The sequence below is a fragment of the Strix uralensis genome, chromosome 11 (assembly GCF_047716275.1).
Source record: "Strix uralensis isolate ZFMK-TIS-50842 chromosome 11, bStrUra1, whole genome shotgun sequence".
NCBI classification, from domain to species: domain Eukaryota; kingdom Metazoa; phylum Chordata; class Aves; order Strigiformes; family Strigidae; genus Strix; species Strix uralensis.
Genome location: NC_133982.1, coordinates 3,176,084 through 3,191,037, shown reverse-complemented (window position 1 = coordinate 3,191,037; position 14,954 = coordinate 3,176,084). Strand labels below are relative to the sequence as shown.

The window sequence follows — 14,954 nt, the reverse complement described above, 5'->3', positions numbered from 1 at the left end:
GTTCTACAGGGTTGTAGAAGAAGGATGCAGTGCTGTGTAGGTGTTAAGCTCATGGCAACACCATCTGGCTCTCTTTGGCTCCATTCCTGATGGAGCCCAGCTCTCTTATCTACAGGTGACCCTTAGCCCCCTCGCTGCCTTCCCTCACTTGAGATCCCCTATCATTTTCACCAATCTCACAAAATTCCCACAATCCCATTTAGACCCAAACGTAACTGTGATCCCTTCCTGCTGCCTGGCATCCCCACAACTTCTCCACCTCCACGATATACCCAAAACCTTCACTGGTACATCACAGGCTCCCTCAATCCTGGTGAGCACCTCACTCCAACCCTCCTCTCCAGCCCTGCTGAAACTCCCCCCCATCCTCCCAGCTCTTCTCCTTTCACCATCAGTCCCCAACTTTGTGCTGGTGCTTTTGTAACCTTGGACAGCAAGTTCCTTGAGGGTTTTTCTGCCAAAAGCTTTTTTTCTGTTGACCGTGGTTCTCTCTATGCTGCTCACGTGAAGGACAATCCGTTAAATTCCCCACCAGACCTTTCCATGGTTGTGTCCTGCTCATGCAAAGTAGTTTTTCATCTTGTGCTAGCGGGATGGGGCCACCTCCCTTGTCATGCTTTTTCCCATGGCATTTTTTTAATTTCCTGCTTGCTCCCCACACCTGTGGCCTGTCTCCCAGCACTCCTGATAGCTTGGAGTTTTCCGGTGGCTTCACTGCTTGCTCAGGAGGGCTGGGACAGCTGTTTTTTAATAATTTGGAGTTGGTTCCTGTATAGAAGCTGGTAGGGTTGTGCTGGCAATGAGATGGGTAAGACCTGGGCTTAAGGATCTTTATTTGCCTTGGGGATTGCGGAGGAATGCAGAGCTGGGAGGGAGGAGGCAAAATAAAGGGTTCATCTGAGGTTGAGGATTTCCTTGCAAAAGCCAAACCCTGCGTGAAAAGCATCTCTGCAACACTTCACTGTTAGGCTCCTCCGTGGGTTAAAGCCCCTTTTTTGTACAATTCAACCAGTATTTCACCCACCACCAATATAATACCCCTGGAAACCTGTGCAAACGGCTGATTTACATCCAGCATTATTCATAAAAATGCACGGCACCAACGTAAGATGTCAAAACCCAAGGTGTTTCCAAAGCATGTGCACGTTCAGTCGCACAGCTGGAAAGCGGTGCAGGTGAAATACGTGTTTTGAATCATTGATCTTCTCCTCAAACCCCAAATCAGGCTGCTGGGAGTCCCCAAGGGCATCCTCTGGGGTCAGGGAGCGTGGCGGAGAGGCTCTAAGTTTTGAGTGCTGGGGAAGAAATGACCCTCGACGGGAAGCTTGAGGGTTTTGTGCATTTCTTCAAAAGTAAAGAAGCGCCTGCTGGGGCAAAGGCCTTGCGGTGAGGGCGGGGGGCGCCGCCGCCGCCTGAGGGGGCTGTGAGGGCGCCTGCGGCCCGATGGCGGGAGGCGGGTCCGGCGGCCCGGCCCGGCCCGGCCCCGCGGGGCCGAGCTGCCATTTCGCGGGCGTCCCTCCCGCGGCGGGCGGCGCCGCCCCCTCCCTCAGGCTGCGGGGCGCGACATGGCGGCGGGGCGGGCGCTGCTGCGGCTGCTGTCGCTGCTGGTGGCGGCGGCGGGGCCGGTGGTCGCCGTGTGGCCGCAGCCCCAGGCCGAGCGCTCCCCGCCGGGCGGCGGCCGCTGCCCGCTGCCTCCCCGCCGTTTCCGCTTCACCTACGCCGCCGGCTCCGCCGTGGGGCCGGGCTGCGCCGTGCTGGAGGCGGCCTTCCAGCGGTACTGGGCGCTGCTCTTCGCCGCCGCCCGCCCGACCGGTGAGGCGGGGCGGGGGCTGCCGGCGGGGCGGGGGGGCTCGGCGGCCTCCCCACGCGGGGACGAGGGGCTGCTGGAAGGGCGGTTGACCCTTTCATGTGAGGCTTTATTCTTTAAAACAAAACCCCCAAACCAAACCCTCGTGTATTTGGGCGCTCAAATCACGGGTTTTGTGTGGCGATCTGTTTTTTAACCCCCTTATTTCCTCAGTTCAGCAGGGACTGGTGGCGAGGGGAGATGGTGGCTGTGGCCTGATGGTGCAGTGGCTTGAATCGAGGCTGGTAGCCAAGGGCAGCGTTGCGTTTGTCTGTGGAGGGCAATGCCTGCGGCACGCACGTTTTAAAATAAAATCTAATCCTGTTTGGCACAGTCTTGTGTTTCCTTCAAGGAGTTAGGCTCTTGCTATCAAGAGTTTGCTCTTTCCATCTCATTTTTTATCTTCAGATCGTGTTTCAGCTCACCAGCACTTTGGTTTGCTTCCTTGTGACTGCAGGGAGAGCTGTTGCTGGTGTTGCAATTGCTCCAGTTTCAGCGCTTTTTGCAAGTCTTGGCTTTTCCCGTTTCTAGCGGTTCTTAGTGTCCAGTGTGAAGCTTTACCTTGAAGAGACTATTGTTGCTTCATGTGTGTTTCTTACCGTGCCATGGGACACTCGCTGCCAAAGTTGAGCTGCTCAGTGTCCTGAGGCAGCATGGCTTCTCTGGCAGAGAGGTAGTAGCTCTTGGATTCATCCTGAAATTCTAGGGTAAGATGAGGAAAGGCAAAAGCTTTGAGAGCCTGGGCTTGACTTGGGACAGGTTATAAAAGTTTCTTGCCCCCGGACTTCTTCGTGATAGCACCCGTTGTATGTCTGGGATAAAATGCAGGAAATTCCCTGGCTGTGTTCACAGGCTGGGGAGCCAGTGTGCACGGATGCTCAGTGCCTGCGTGGGTCTGCAGCAGCCTGAAGCGCTATATCTGGGGAATATGAAATGCTTCATTCATCAAAAAGAGCTAGTAACTCTGCCTCCGAGTGTTTTAAATGTCAGCGTGAACTCTGTCGCTGCTGATCAAAGCAGAAGCCGCTCTGCTTCATCTCGGGCGCATCGTGCTTTGACAAAGGCAAGTTTGAAACGCTGAGAAGAACCGTTTGGCTTACTTTATTTCTTCAACTCTTGTAAGTAGCAGTAGAAATAAATCTTGATACGGGAGCTGAAGAAGACTCCTCTTGTTTCATTTTTTACTGCTAGGAACTAAAACCAGCTGATGTAATTATTCACATTTTCCAGTTCCTCTCAGAGGGGAAGTATGACCATTGCATCACTCGGAGCAACTTCGTGTAATCATGAGATCGAGCTCATACTCACTGCGTTCCGTATGCCCTGCTTTATGACACTCAAACTACACAATTAATTTTAAGGCTTTAGGCTCTTTCCCCTTTTTGTCTTCCTTTTTTTTTTTTTTTTATTACATGGGTTGTTAGGAAGAACTGGCAATGGAAACCCTGAATGGAAGGACATAGTTTCTCTTAATAGAGAAAATAAACAGCAGAAACCATTTTCTGCCTGTTTCAGAAAGCTACTCTGTCAGTTTAATAAGCAAGCAAGATTATGTCCAAACTCTGCATTCATCCTGGACTTCAAGCGTGAAAACAGGCTGATTTAAGTTAGGAGGGACTTATGGGGGTCTTTGGTCAAGCTCCTGCTCAAAATAGGGCCAAACCTGGAGTTGGAGCCAACTTTGCGGTTGGGTCAAGTTTCTCAGAGCTGTGTCCAGCTGAAATTGTGGTATTTCTGAGGATGGAGAATAGTCCTTGCTGAAGTGTTTGACCACCCTCAAGGTGAAGAATTTTTTTTTTTCCTTCTCTCTAATTGGGATTTCCCTTGCTGCTCGTCCCTTGTCTGTTGTCCTTAAGCTGAGCCTCTCTGAAACCAGTCTGAGACCCAGGACCCTGCGTGGAGCTCAAGCCAGGACTCTCCATCCCTGGTGTCTCACTGGTGCTAACCTGCCGCAGTCATTGCATTAGTGTCCTTGTCTTCCAGTCCATGACTGTAATTAACCTGACTTGTGCCTTCAGAGTGCTCTTTTGAACCGTGAACTTCAGCCTTTGTGGTTGATGGGTCACTGATCCCTGCTGCGCCCATCTGCAGTGCCTTCTAGGTGTGGTAGTGGTGGTGCTTGCCTGCTCCTTGGCCCAAGAGACTGGGTTTGGGTTTGACAGTGTCTCCCTGGGTGGGTTTAAACGTGGTGTGTGGTGGTGGGACCAGTTCTGTCGAGGCTTCTCAACAGAATGAGTATTTCCCGTGTCCCCAGGCTTGCGAGTGGCTGTCCCTGGTGAGCTGCCGTCTCGCTGAGCAGAGGGAGCAGGTCTTGCTGTGCTGCCGTGCCAGCTTGCACATCTGCGAGGTTGCCTTGGCTACCGGCTCGTCTGTAACAGAGAGGAAAGCTCAAACCAGAGGGCTATCTTCAAGCCGTTTCTCTTCTTTCTGTGGAGGTTTCGCCATTCCGTCATGGAGAAAATTTGGGGGTTCTGGCTCCTGCAAGCTTTGGAGCATGGGCTCTCTACGTTTCCCCCAAACGCCGGTGGTGCCACGGTCTCTCTGAAGTCTGCTTGGTGCCTGGCTTCTGGCCAGCTTCACTCAAAGCCAAGCTTTTTATTTTTTAGTGACTATACTGAGCATGGGCTGTTCCTGGGAATGCTGGAGGGGTGCAGGCATGGACCCTGGCTGTGATTAGCAGGGTCCCACCCCACTAACCCTCGTTCCTCTTGGCCAGAGACTGCTGTGAGTAGACCCGTGCATCTCAGCAAAGGCTGAACACCTCCCTTTGGAGTTGGAGGAGCGATTCCAGTGAGAACTCGGGCCTGTGCATCCCAGGAAGTGCTCCTTCAGATAGAGAAGCGTGGCCAGAGCTCCTGCTTGGGGTCTGAACGTGACTGGGTCTATTTTTCCAGCCGCTGTGTCTGGGACCTGCTCTGCAGAAAGTGAGGTCGTCGGGAGCCTTTCTGTGTGGGCGAGGCCTTCTGGTGGCCTCTAACTCAGCCTGACTCTTCAGTATGTTTGGATTCATTCTTCACCCTTTTTTACCAGGTTTCTTTGCCCTTTCTAAGAAGTACAGGTAGGGTGGCAGAGCTCCTGGGTTTGTGCTTTTTTCCCTAGTGCTGGAAGAGTTTGGAAACATGAAGCTTTTCACCCCTTTGGAGCAGATTTGAGTAGTCACGGCTGTTGTTTAGAGCAGGGGCCAGTGTGCAGGAAGCCTTGGGGGCTGCTGCTAGACCATGCTCTGATGTCTCTCTTCTGTGGTGTGCTCCTTTAAGCTTCCACTGCAAAGCCTTCCCTGGGGGCTGCCTCACCATCAGACCTTCTCCACACTGAAAGTTGGGGTCAGCTCATGTCCTTCTGGTTGCCTGAGTTGAAAAAAGTCCCTGCTCTGGGGTGAAGGAGGGGATGCCCCTTTCTGCCCGTGTACTCCTGCGCCTCCACTGTTAGCTGGTCTGGGAGGACGGCAGTGGCCTGGAAGCAGGAAAAAGAGCCAGGATGGGGTTGATGTCTGTGGTCTGTGTCCCTTGCAGAGAACGAGCAACCCTGGGGCACGCCCTGCACTCAGCTCCTTGTCTTCGTTGCCACACCGGGCTGTGATGGGTTTCCCAGCCTAGACTCCAAGGAGAGCTGTGAGTATCGGGGTTGGGAGTGGGAGGGAGTGACGGGAGCAGGAGTGCAGCTGTTTCTGTGCCCATCAGTTGGAAATAGCACTGTGCAGCACTTACCCCCGATTCCAGGGAGGCAGCAGTCCTCATGGTATTATTGAGAAATGGGCAGGGAGGGAGCGACTTACCTGAGGGTGCTGATGAAGCAGTGGGAGAGGTTTAAAAGAAAAAAAGAAACCCCAAAATCAGTTTTTGGGATCCCAGGGTGCAGTCCTGTATCAAAACTTCTGCCTGGTGCTGCTGCAGCCCTGCAGCAGTGTGTGATGGAGCGTGGGACCTAATGCCAGCGCCGGCCCCTCTGATGCTGTGTTTCAGATAAGCTGTCTGTTTCGGAAGGCTCCCTGCTGCTCTCCGCCGATGCTGTCTGGGGAGCTCTCAGAGGTGAGGTGTGCTTTCTGTGGGGCATTCCCGCTCTCCCTGCCTCAGGCCTATGGGAATGTCTCTCTGTGCCTCTCTCTTTTCATAGACTTATTTGTTAATTGAGCTCTGTTCCTTTGGGGGAATCTGTGCTGAGAAAGGAACTGTGTGTGGTTTTCTTGCAGGCCTGGAAACTTTCAGCCAGCTTGTAGGGAGAGACGAGAATGGCATGGTGAGTCCTGGCCTCATCTCCTGGGGTCAGTCAGCTCTCTGTAATGCTCCTGCCTCCATGGGGACAGGCTGAGGATTGCTGGGATGCTCGGGATGAGGAGGGTACCAGCGGCGCAGCACAGCCTTGCCAAAGGCCAAGTAGGGATTCATGAATCCAGCCTTCTGAGTGGGTAAAGCTTTGCAGCTCTTTCTGGCTAGCTTGCGCTCTGGGCAGTGAGGGTACCCCTCCTCATCCCGCCAGTCCTGGGGACAAAGGTGACCCTGATTGTCTCCTGCTCATGGCTGTGTTGCCTGAAGCCCTGCTCACTTCTTCCTCATGTTCTCTGTGTGCAGTACTACATCAACAAGACAGAAATCGTGGACTTTCCCCGCTTCCCTCATCGGGGACTGTTGCTGGACACCTCTCGTCACTACCTGCCTCTGAAAGCCATCCTGGAAACTCTGGTAGGATGCCTGTGCTGGGAGACAAAGTGTCCCTTCCTCTGTGACAGCTGAGGGCTCCCTGAGTAGCCTGGAGGGCTCTCTGGGGTTTTGCTCCTTTCCAAATATCCTGGGAGCTGTCTAATGCCTAGGCCACTGCATCTACGTCTCAAGGAAGAGCTTGTCAAACCCAGGCTTTTTGAACAAAACCAGCTTGCTTGTCCCTAGATGTGGCAGGCTGGGGTGGGATGACAGCATGACCTCAATTCTTAATATACAGACATGCATCATGGGAAAATGCTTCTGTGCTGTAGGTCCTTCCCAGTGCCCATGGCTGTGTTTGTTCCTAGTGTAACTCACAGCTCCCTCGTTTGGGTGATTTTTCAGCTTCCCGAGGTATCTTGGATTCCTGCAATCCAGATTACTTCCCGAGGCCGGATTTTTTCTGAGGCAAGGGGAAACACTGACTTCTTCCCAGCCACATTAGACAAAAGGGGGTGGTGGTTCTGTGTTCATCCCAAGCAGAATTAAACTTCCAGGTCCCCACCACTGGCTCAGTTATAGGGAGAACAGAGATTTTATTGTGAGCAGAAGTACTGCTGGCCCTCTGCAGCTCTTTGTGGTGCTCGTGTGTTTGAAGAGAGGTGTCTGAATCCCTCCTGGATACTGAGGAGCATTTAGGGACTCTGCCTTGTCCTTGTGGAGCACAGGGACTTTGTCCCCTTTCTGTGGCAAGCTGGGTGACCTTTCAGAAGGGACAGGGCATGTTCATCTTTGTTCCTGTTCCTTCACAGGATGTTATGGCCTACAACAAGTTCAATGTGTTTCACTGGCACATTGTGGACGACCCATCTTTCCCCTATGAGAGCTTGACCTTCCCAGAGCTCAGCAAGCAGGTAACCCACCCCCATCACCGTGCAGTGCCCAGCCCAGGGCGAGCAGATCCTGAGCAAGGCGCTGAGATTTCCCGTGTCCCCCCAGGGAGCCTTCCATGCCATGACCCACGTCTACACAGCCAGTGACGTGCAGACGGTGATCGAGTACGCCCGGCTGCGTGGCATCAGAGTGGTTGCAGAGTTCGACACTCCCGGGCACACCCTTTCTTGGGGTCCAGGTGGGGAGCAGACCCTGCCTGCTGCTGCTGTGAGGAGAGTTGTAGTTGCACCAAGGAGGGGGAAGAAGGGAATGTGCAACCTGGATCCCGAAAGCCGGGCCCCGCAGGCTGGCTTTGAGAAGGAGCAAACCATTGTCTGAGGGAAGTAGGACCCAGTGGTCCAACTTCTGGAACAAAATCCGAAGGGAAGACATTTCCATCTCTTCTTGGGTCCAAGCTGGGTGATTTTTTGATAGGAACATCTGCTCTGCCAAAACCAACGTCATGGATATGCAAGGATCTTGGGTTTAACTGGGGGTACAGCTGCCCAAGCTTCCTCGCTCTGCTCAGCTATGCCCCAGTCCTGACATGCTTCTCCCTGCTCTAAGGACTGCAAGTGTCTCCTCTTCCATGTCTGGAAGCATGAGAAGCTCCAGGAAAACGTTACTTTGTCTTGCTCTCTCCTTCCCCTGCCTCCAAATGCCGTGGCCCACACTGGGGTACACGCTGTGCATGTAGTTGCAACCAAAACTAGGGCTGCCCCTCCTTCCGTGTCTGCGGCGGGTGCGTGGAGCTGGGAGTGGGTGCTGGGGACTGCATCGGCATTACCTTTCCCCAACAGCTCTCTGCGTGGTTTCCCTTAGGAATGTTCCCAAAAAGGCAGTGGGGAGAAATACCAAGGGGAGACCTGGGAAGGGTAGAAACTGTAGCATCCTGCAAGGACTTGGTGTGTTTGTGTTCCATCCTCAGAGTAGTTGTTGCAGGGGGGCGAAAAAGGTGTCCAGCCTAAAAGGCTCGAGCTCTGATCTCACCCCGGGGGTGCATGTTTGGGGTGGCAGTGGATGTGCGTGGGGGAGGACAAGTGGATGTGCGTGGGGGAGCACAAGTGGATGTGTGTGGGGGAGCACAAGTGGATGTGCGTGGGGGGAGCATAAGATGAGCGCAGAACACCGATCCTTCCCTGTCAGATCAGGCTTCGTGAGCCAGAGATCATGTTTCTGCTGCTGTGATTGTTCTTCGGGCACAGTGCCTGCGTTTTCCGCTTCCATGGCAGGCACTGAGCCGTGCTGAAGGGGGTCTGGGGGGTTGTATGGGGCCATACGGCCATGTTTAGCCCCTTCCTCACTGCCCTGTGTTATGACCCAGGTGCTCCGGGCCTCCTGACCCCCTGCTATTTGGGCAAGGATCCTTCTGGGACCTATGGGCCCATCAACCCCATCCTTAACAGCACCTACCAGTTTGTGACCAGTTTGTTTCAAGAGGTCAGCGCTGTGTTCCCAGACTTCTTTCTTCACCTTGGTGGTGATGAGGTGGACTTCACGTGCTGGTGAGTCTGGGATCGGTCTGGATGGGGGCTGGGGAGAAGTGTCTGGGACTGGAGTCCCAGCCCATTGCTTTTTGGTCACGATCATCTGCAGATCTTTGGTGTCCTGCTCCCCCAAGCTCTGTGTGTTGGTGTTTCTGTGCTCATGGTGACGCTGGTTGTGGGAAGCCACTGGTGCCGGTGCACCCACAGCTCTTGGAATGGCTGGGTCAGCCTGGGATGGACTTGGCCATGTCTTGGCCTTAGTCCAGAGCTCGGGTTGCAGTGCTTTTATTCTTTTCTCTTTGGTACACAGGAAATCCAATCCAAACATTCGTGCTTTCATGAAGGAGATGGGCTTTGGTGAAGATTACAAAAAATTAGAGTCATTCTACATCCAGAGGTAAGGACAGTTACATCGTGGGCCTGCAGCTGCAGTATGTGACCAGCACAAATGTCTTCTGCTGCTCCGGGGTCACCAGATGTCGTTTTCAGGAGCCTGCCGGTTCGGGCATGTCTCCCTGACCCCAAAGGGAGTAGCTTAGCCATGTTTTATTGGGGTTGACCACAAAAAAGCCTGAGGCTGAGGAGAAAGAAGCCCTGTAAGGGACTGTGCTTTCTCCCTTCTCCTTCAGAAGTAGCTTCACGTCCTGCTGCGCCTGTTGGGAATATGGTGTGGCTGCTTTGGCTGTATGCAGCCAGCAAAGAGAGGGGAGTGTAGCTAGGATGACCCAAAACTCAGTCTTCTGTCCACTCCAGGCTTCTGGACATCGTCTCTTCCCTCGGCAAAGGTTATATCGTGTGGCAGGAGGTGTTTGACAACGCAGTGAAGGTGAGAGCTTCCTCCTTTCCCTAACGCCGTTGCCTGTGCTGGGGTGAACAGTTCCTGTGCTGGAACTCTGTCCTGGGACTGGGGTTGATCCTGAGATGGTGCTGCCAGTGAGCTGCCCTCCTGGTGGCTTTGTCACACTGCTGTCAACGGTCTCTTCTCTACAGGTTCTTGTATAAACACCTGCAAGAGGTAGGTTTTAATTCTGCCCAGGACACTCTGCAAATGGCCTTATCCCTCCCTCTGTTGCTTCTGCAAACCAGATGGGAAGTGGCTCAAAAGCCAAGCCAAAGTCTGCCTCAGTTTCCCTTTGGGGGTGTTCAAAGCTGCGGATGGGTCAGGGCACTCTGCTTGTGGGGGCAATATAGTGCTCTTGTTGCCACATTGATCCCACACATGGGGTTCATGTGTGCTCCTCAGGTGAGGCCAGACACCATCATCCATGTGTGGAAGGAGAACCCCACGCCATACACGGAGGAGATGGCCAATGTCACCAAGGCTGGCTACCGGGCTCTGCTCTCAGCCCCCTGGTACCTCAACCGCATCTCTTACGGGCAGGACTGGATGGCAGCCTACCAGGTGGAGCCCTTGAAGTTTGAAGGTGTGTTACTTGTGTCCCCTTCCCATATGGCAGCTGACTTGTCCCTCAGAGGTAGCACCAGGGCTGGCTGTCTTACTAATAACATTCTCACAGCCGGTGTGAGGGTGCTTTAGTGACCATGTCCTTGGTTCCTGTGCTACATCCCATTCCCTTGCTGCTGGCAGAAAACAACTCTGCTCTCCCCCAGCCTGGGGTTTGAAGCGGGGGCTTCCAGAAGGGCAAGTTATTGCCTCCGTAGCTGAGCCACTCACTGCTGTTACAGGCGCCTCTGTGGGCAGGGCAATAAGTCACCCCGTTATCTTACAACACCCCTTCAGCTGAGCGCTGTGTCCTCTGGCAGGCAGCTCCGAGCAGAAGGATCGGGTGATCGGCGGAGAGGCGTGCATGTGGGGTGAATACGTGGACGTCACTAACCTGGCCCCCAGGCTCTGGTAAGCGAGATGGTGGGGAGGTGAGCTCGAGGCGTGCGGGGCAGGGCTCGGGCCCGTCCTTCGCCACTGAGTGGCGGGTGCCAAACGCTGTGGGCTCGGGCTGCGCGTGGTGCTTTGTCCCTGTGCCCTGGCAGCGCCTCTCTGCTAGTAACGGCTTCACTGAAGCTTAAATGAGGGTTTTTAAGACTGTAACGTGCTCTGTACAACCTGCTGCTGCAACTGGTACGTGTCTAATGCCAGTCTCTGTCCTGTCACCCCGGTCTGCTCCCAATCCACATGTGTCCAGGAGTGGATCTGTTGATGTACAGAAGCCGTGTGCCTTTGTGTGCTTGGTCAGGAAAGCGTTTTGGAGCTCAGGGCTTTGTGGGAGAAGCCTTCGAACTGTCCCCTGTCCTGACCACCTGTGTCCCTCGTTCCTCAAGGCCGAGAGCTGGGGCCGTAGCTGAGAGACTCTGGAGTAACGCGACCGTCCGGGACCTGCAGGATGCCTACGTGCGGCTGGCCGACTTCCGCTGCAAGCTTCTCGGGTAACGTCCCTCCTCGCAGCCGGATGCTGGCTCATGGGGACAGCCCAAAGGCCACCCTCTCCTGGGTTCAACCCCGGGGAGGGCAGCGAGGGTGAAGTGGGCTTTCCCTGGTGCAGAATGACCCTTGTTCCTGTTGAAAATCCCCAGCCTTTCTGCTGCCTGCGCGTGGGCAGAGCTTGCTTTGTGCAGTGCTGGAAGAGAGCCCCTGCTGCCGGCGTGGGCTGGTGGCTCTGTCGAGGAGAGGGCTTTGTGCTGAGGAAGGGGGACCCGTCAGCTCTTGCCACCCCTCCTGCAGCACCAGCTTCCCCAGGAAACCTGCCCTTGCCCCGTGCTCCCACGTGGGAGCAAAAAACTGAGTCTATAAGTGCAGAATAAAAAATGCTCCCTCCTTGTCACGCCTGAGACAGGACGCTGATGCTGCTCGCACCGCTCAGCCCTGCCTGTGCCCTCTGTGTAATGCCATCTCTCTGCTCTCTTCCCAGGCGTGGTGTCCAGGCGCAGCCTCTCTTCGTAGGATACTGTGAAAATGAATTTGGCGGGTTTTGAAGGGAGAGTCCCGCAGCCCTCGGTCACTGTGCACGCAGGAGGAACGATCCCTCTCTCCCTCAAAAGCTGCTGGCTTGGCAGAGGGACCCTTCCCACCCCCAGCTTCTGCTCTTGCTTTGTTGCAATGAACTTTTTTTTTTTTTTCCTTAGTGTGCACTCTTCGTCTCTTTTTCTATTTTGATTTCTTTAAATCTATAAATAAATGACCCCAAAGAGGAAAAAGGTGCCTTTTCATGCTCAGCTGGGTCTTGGGAGACCGTGTGAGGGTTATTGTTGGCAGGAGCTGGGTAGGGTTTGCTCCAGCGATGCCGGTGGAGGAGCATCATCCCGGTGGCTCTGGCGCTTGCAGGGTACCCCTCAGCTGGATAAACTGTGTTTAGCCTCTGCTGCTGTCACAGACTCCATCCCTGCAGAGAGAACGTGTGGGCTACCCCCATTTTTTCACCTTGACCTTCTACCATCTGCACGCACACAGGGGACTGTCTGTGCCAGGACACCGTGGCCTTCCACACCCCAGTGGCCAATGTTGTGGCGTTGGCTCCTGTTCTTGTGTCTGTCTCCTCTCTCTGCCTAGGGCCCAGCAGGAGCCTTGCCTGTGAGCCACCGCCGCTGCTGCCCCAAACCTGTCTGCTGCCAGCTCCTCCTGAGATGAAGACACGCCAAAGCCTCTCCGAGGAGACCCTGCAAACCTGCCGAGCGGTGCACGGATACTACAGTGTCGCTGCTCAGCGCTTCAGTGAGCTGTCACCTCTGCTCAGGGTTTCGCCAACTCACCCGTCCCCCTCCTGCTCGGTTGTCCTCAGGCTGGGGAGCTCAGCTCCCACCCTCCCATGGCCAGAGGGATTGGGTTTGGATAGTGTTTCTCTCGGAGAAGAGACTGGTGGTGCTGCTGTCCCACGGAGCCGGGACAGTCGTGGGTCTTGTCCTTTGAGGACTGGGGTAGCCGTGTGGGAAACCGCGGTCAGCTCAAGGCAGGGAATCTCTTGAGGAGAAATCCTGGCTGCTGGGACTGTTGGACCTGTGACTTGATCTTAAATGAGTGAGATCTGTTATGGCTGGAAACCTTTTACTATTGAACTTTAAATTAAAAATTTAAAATTAAAATGGATTAAAAATATTCGAAAATGGTCAGGTCTTGCATGTCTTTACCCTCTTGTGAAAGAGGAGCAGCGCTCCCCTGAAGTGATACATCTTAAAGGAGAGGGGAAAAAGACTGTGAAGCCCAACCACCCCAGAGCAAGGAAATTCAGCCAGATTTGGGGAAAGATGGATATTTTTTTCCCCCTACAGAGGGTGGGATGGGAAGGGCCCTGTGTCATGGAGGAAGATGCTCCTCTGCTTCCTCCAAGCCTCCACGGGAAACTTGTGCCCCTTTTCTCTGTTGGTTCGGTCGCGAATGCTGTCCTGGTCTCGTGCTCAAGGCGTCCTTTCGCTGGGCTTTGGTGTGCTGTGAGGTCCAGCAGCGCCCCGTCCTCCCCGCCCCACCTGGCACCACCAACCGCTAACCGAGGCTTCTCCTCCCTGTGGGGACATGCTGCGCTCTGCCCCCAGGCCCCGCTGCTGCCACCCAGTGTCCCCACGGCAGCTCTTAGGCCTGGCTTTGGGAAGCGTTGCTCTACAGCACCAAGACGGTGGCCAGCTTCTGGCCCATGCCGGTGGCCTCCAGCGCCTTAGGCCTGGGCGTCTGCTCCGTCTCTGCGTGGCCGCTTCTGCCTGGCTCTTCCCGCAGCTGCGCCGGGGCAAGGACAGCCCAGAAGCCATAGTTTGCCGCTTGGCTGCAGTGCTTCGGGCCCTGAGCAGGTGGCAGGCACAGAGGAAAGGGGTTATTATCTCCTCCAATTTTTAAAAGCTGCTTTTTTCCCTTTTTTTTTCCCCCAAGGTGGTGTAAAGTGGTGTCTTTTGTCACCTGGCAGGGCTGGGGCCGAGGGGAGCCTGGCCCTGGGGAGGATGTTCTGCTCCCTGGGTGCTGCTCGGTGTGTGCTGCAGGTTCTTCCCCGCCCCACCCCATCCCATGGCCCTGCCCTCACCCTGCCTGACTCCCTCCTTGCCTGGTGCCGGGCCTGGGGGGCTCTAGCGCCGGCGGGACTGGCATGGGGGGACCCCCCAACCCTGCGCCTTCTGCTAAAGCCTGGTATTTATGATCCTGGTTAAATTACCACCCCATGGTCTCACTTCCTGGGGGATCCTGCGCCAGCATCTCCCCAAAACCACCATCTAGGGGGTAGCTTGGCAATGTTTTCACCCTTGCAAAGGCCAGGCTCCCCGTCGGCGGGGAGGGAGCACCTCGCTTTCCCCGGCCGCGGCCTCGCCGCGCGGCCCGTTCCTTCCAGAACATCTATTTTGGTCGCGTAAAACTTGCCGGGGAGCAGCGGAGAACAGGCAGCGTGTGAATCACTCGGGGCCAACGGGTTTAAAAATAAACCCAGGCGGCGGCGAAGAACAGCCGCCGAGCTGCCAGATTTCGGCAGGATTACGCTCCGCGCCTCCGAAACCCACCCATGGGTGCCCACCCGGGGCGCCGTCCCCAGCCGGAGGGTTTTATTGGGACACGCTCGCATGTGTTTGCACGCGCTTGCACACACGTACTCGCGGCTGCGTGTGCGCCCAGGCGCGCTCACGAACACACGTGCCCGTGCACACGCATGCACATGTGTGCGCTCCGGCGGACACCTGCTCGCTTGCACGCGCGTGCAAAGGCTCGCACATGCTCACGCGCCGTCGCACAGGGCTCGCAACGTGGCCGGGAAGCTGCCTGAGCACGCTCTTGCGTGTACTTGCACGCGCGTGCGCGCCCTTGCAGCATGCGCACACGCGCTTGCACGCGTGCTTGCATGCACTTGAACACGTGCGCACACTTGCACACGCACAAACGTGCACGTGCTTGCGTAGACTTGCACAGGCGCGCACGCGCACAGGCATGTGCTTGCAACACACGTGCACACGCTTGCACACGCACCCCCGTGCTCACACACGCTTGCACGCACCTGCGCACGCCTGGCAGCGTGGTGGGGAAGCCGGGCACCCCTGGCCCAGCTGCTGCTCTGGGAGTAATTAATTAACGACCACGCCAAGCCTTAAAGCTGTTCGGTGTAATTACAGATTTTTCGGGGTGGTGCGGGGTGC

The 14,954-nt window shown here is 55.4% G+C and overlaps 1 protein-coding gene across 2 annotated transcripts; it reads left to right on the top strand.

The window, feature by feature from the left end:
• Window positions 1-1,539: 1,539 nt before the first annotated feature.
• Window positions 1,540-12,959, top strand: HEXA (hexosaminidase subunit alpha). Of its 2 annotated transcripts, none has more exons than XM_074880865.1 (14): window positions 1,540-1,812; window positions 5,359-5,457; window positions 5,809-5,874; window positions 6,036-6,082; window positions 6,415-6,525; window positions 7,296-7,397; window positions 7,483-7,615; window positions 8,741-8,921; window positions 9,214-9,300; window positions 9,657-9,729; window positions 10,147-10,327; window positions 10,668-10,758; window positions 11,181-11,285; window positions 11,768-12,959. In XM_074880865.1, exons 1-14 carry the CDS (start codon window positions 1,566-1,568, stop codon window positions 11,829-11,831), a joined length of 1,587 nt encoding a protein of 528 aa, XP_074736966.1. In that variant the 5' UTR covers window positions 1,540-1,565; the 3' UTR covers window positions 11,832-12,959. The 2 variants fall into 2 exon arrangements, with proteins under 2 accessions (XP_074736966.1, XP_074736967.1); XM_074880866.1 differs by lacking the exon at window positions 1,540-1,812 and adding an exon at window positions 3,248-4,775.
• Window positions 12,960-14,954: the final 1,995 nt, after the last annotated feature.

Bases quoted from the DNA above. Each gene is read 5' to 3' on its own strand.
- HEXA (XM_074880865.1), top strand. From the start codon at position 1,566: ATGGCGGCGGGGCGGGCGCTGCTGCGGCTGCTGTCGCTGCTGGTGGCG. The intron at 5,458-5,808 runs GTGAGTATCGGG...GCTGTGTTTCAG, and splicing joins CCTAGACTCCAAGGAGAGCT to ATAAGCTGTCTGTTTCGGAA. The intron at 7,398-7,482 runs GTAACCCACCCC...GTGTCCCCCCAG, and splicing joins TCCCAGAGCTCAGCAAGCAG to GGAGCCTTCCATGCCATGAC.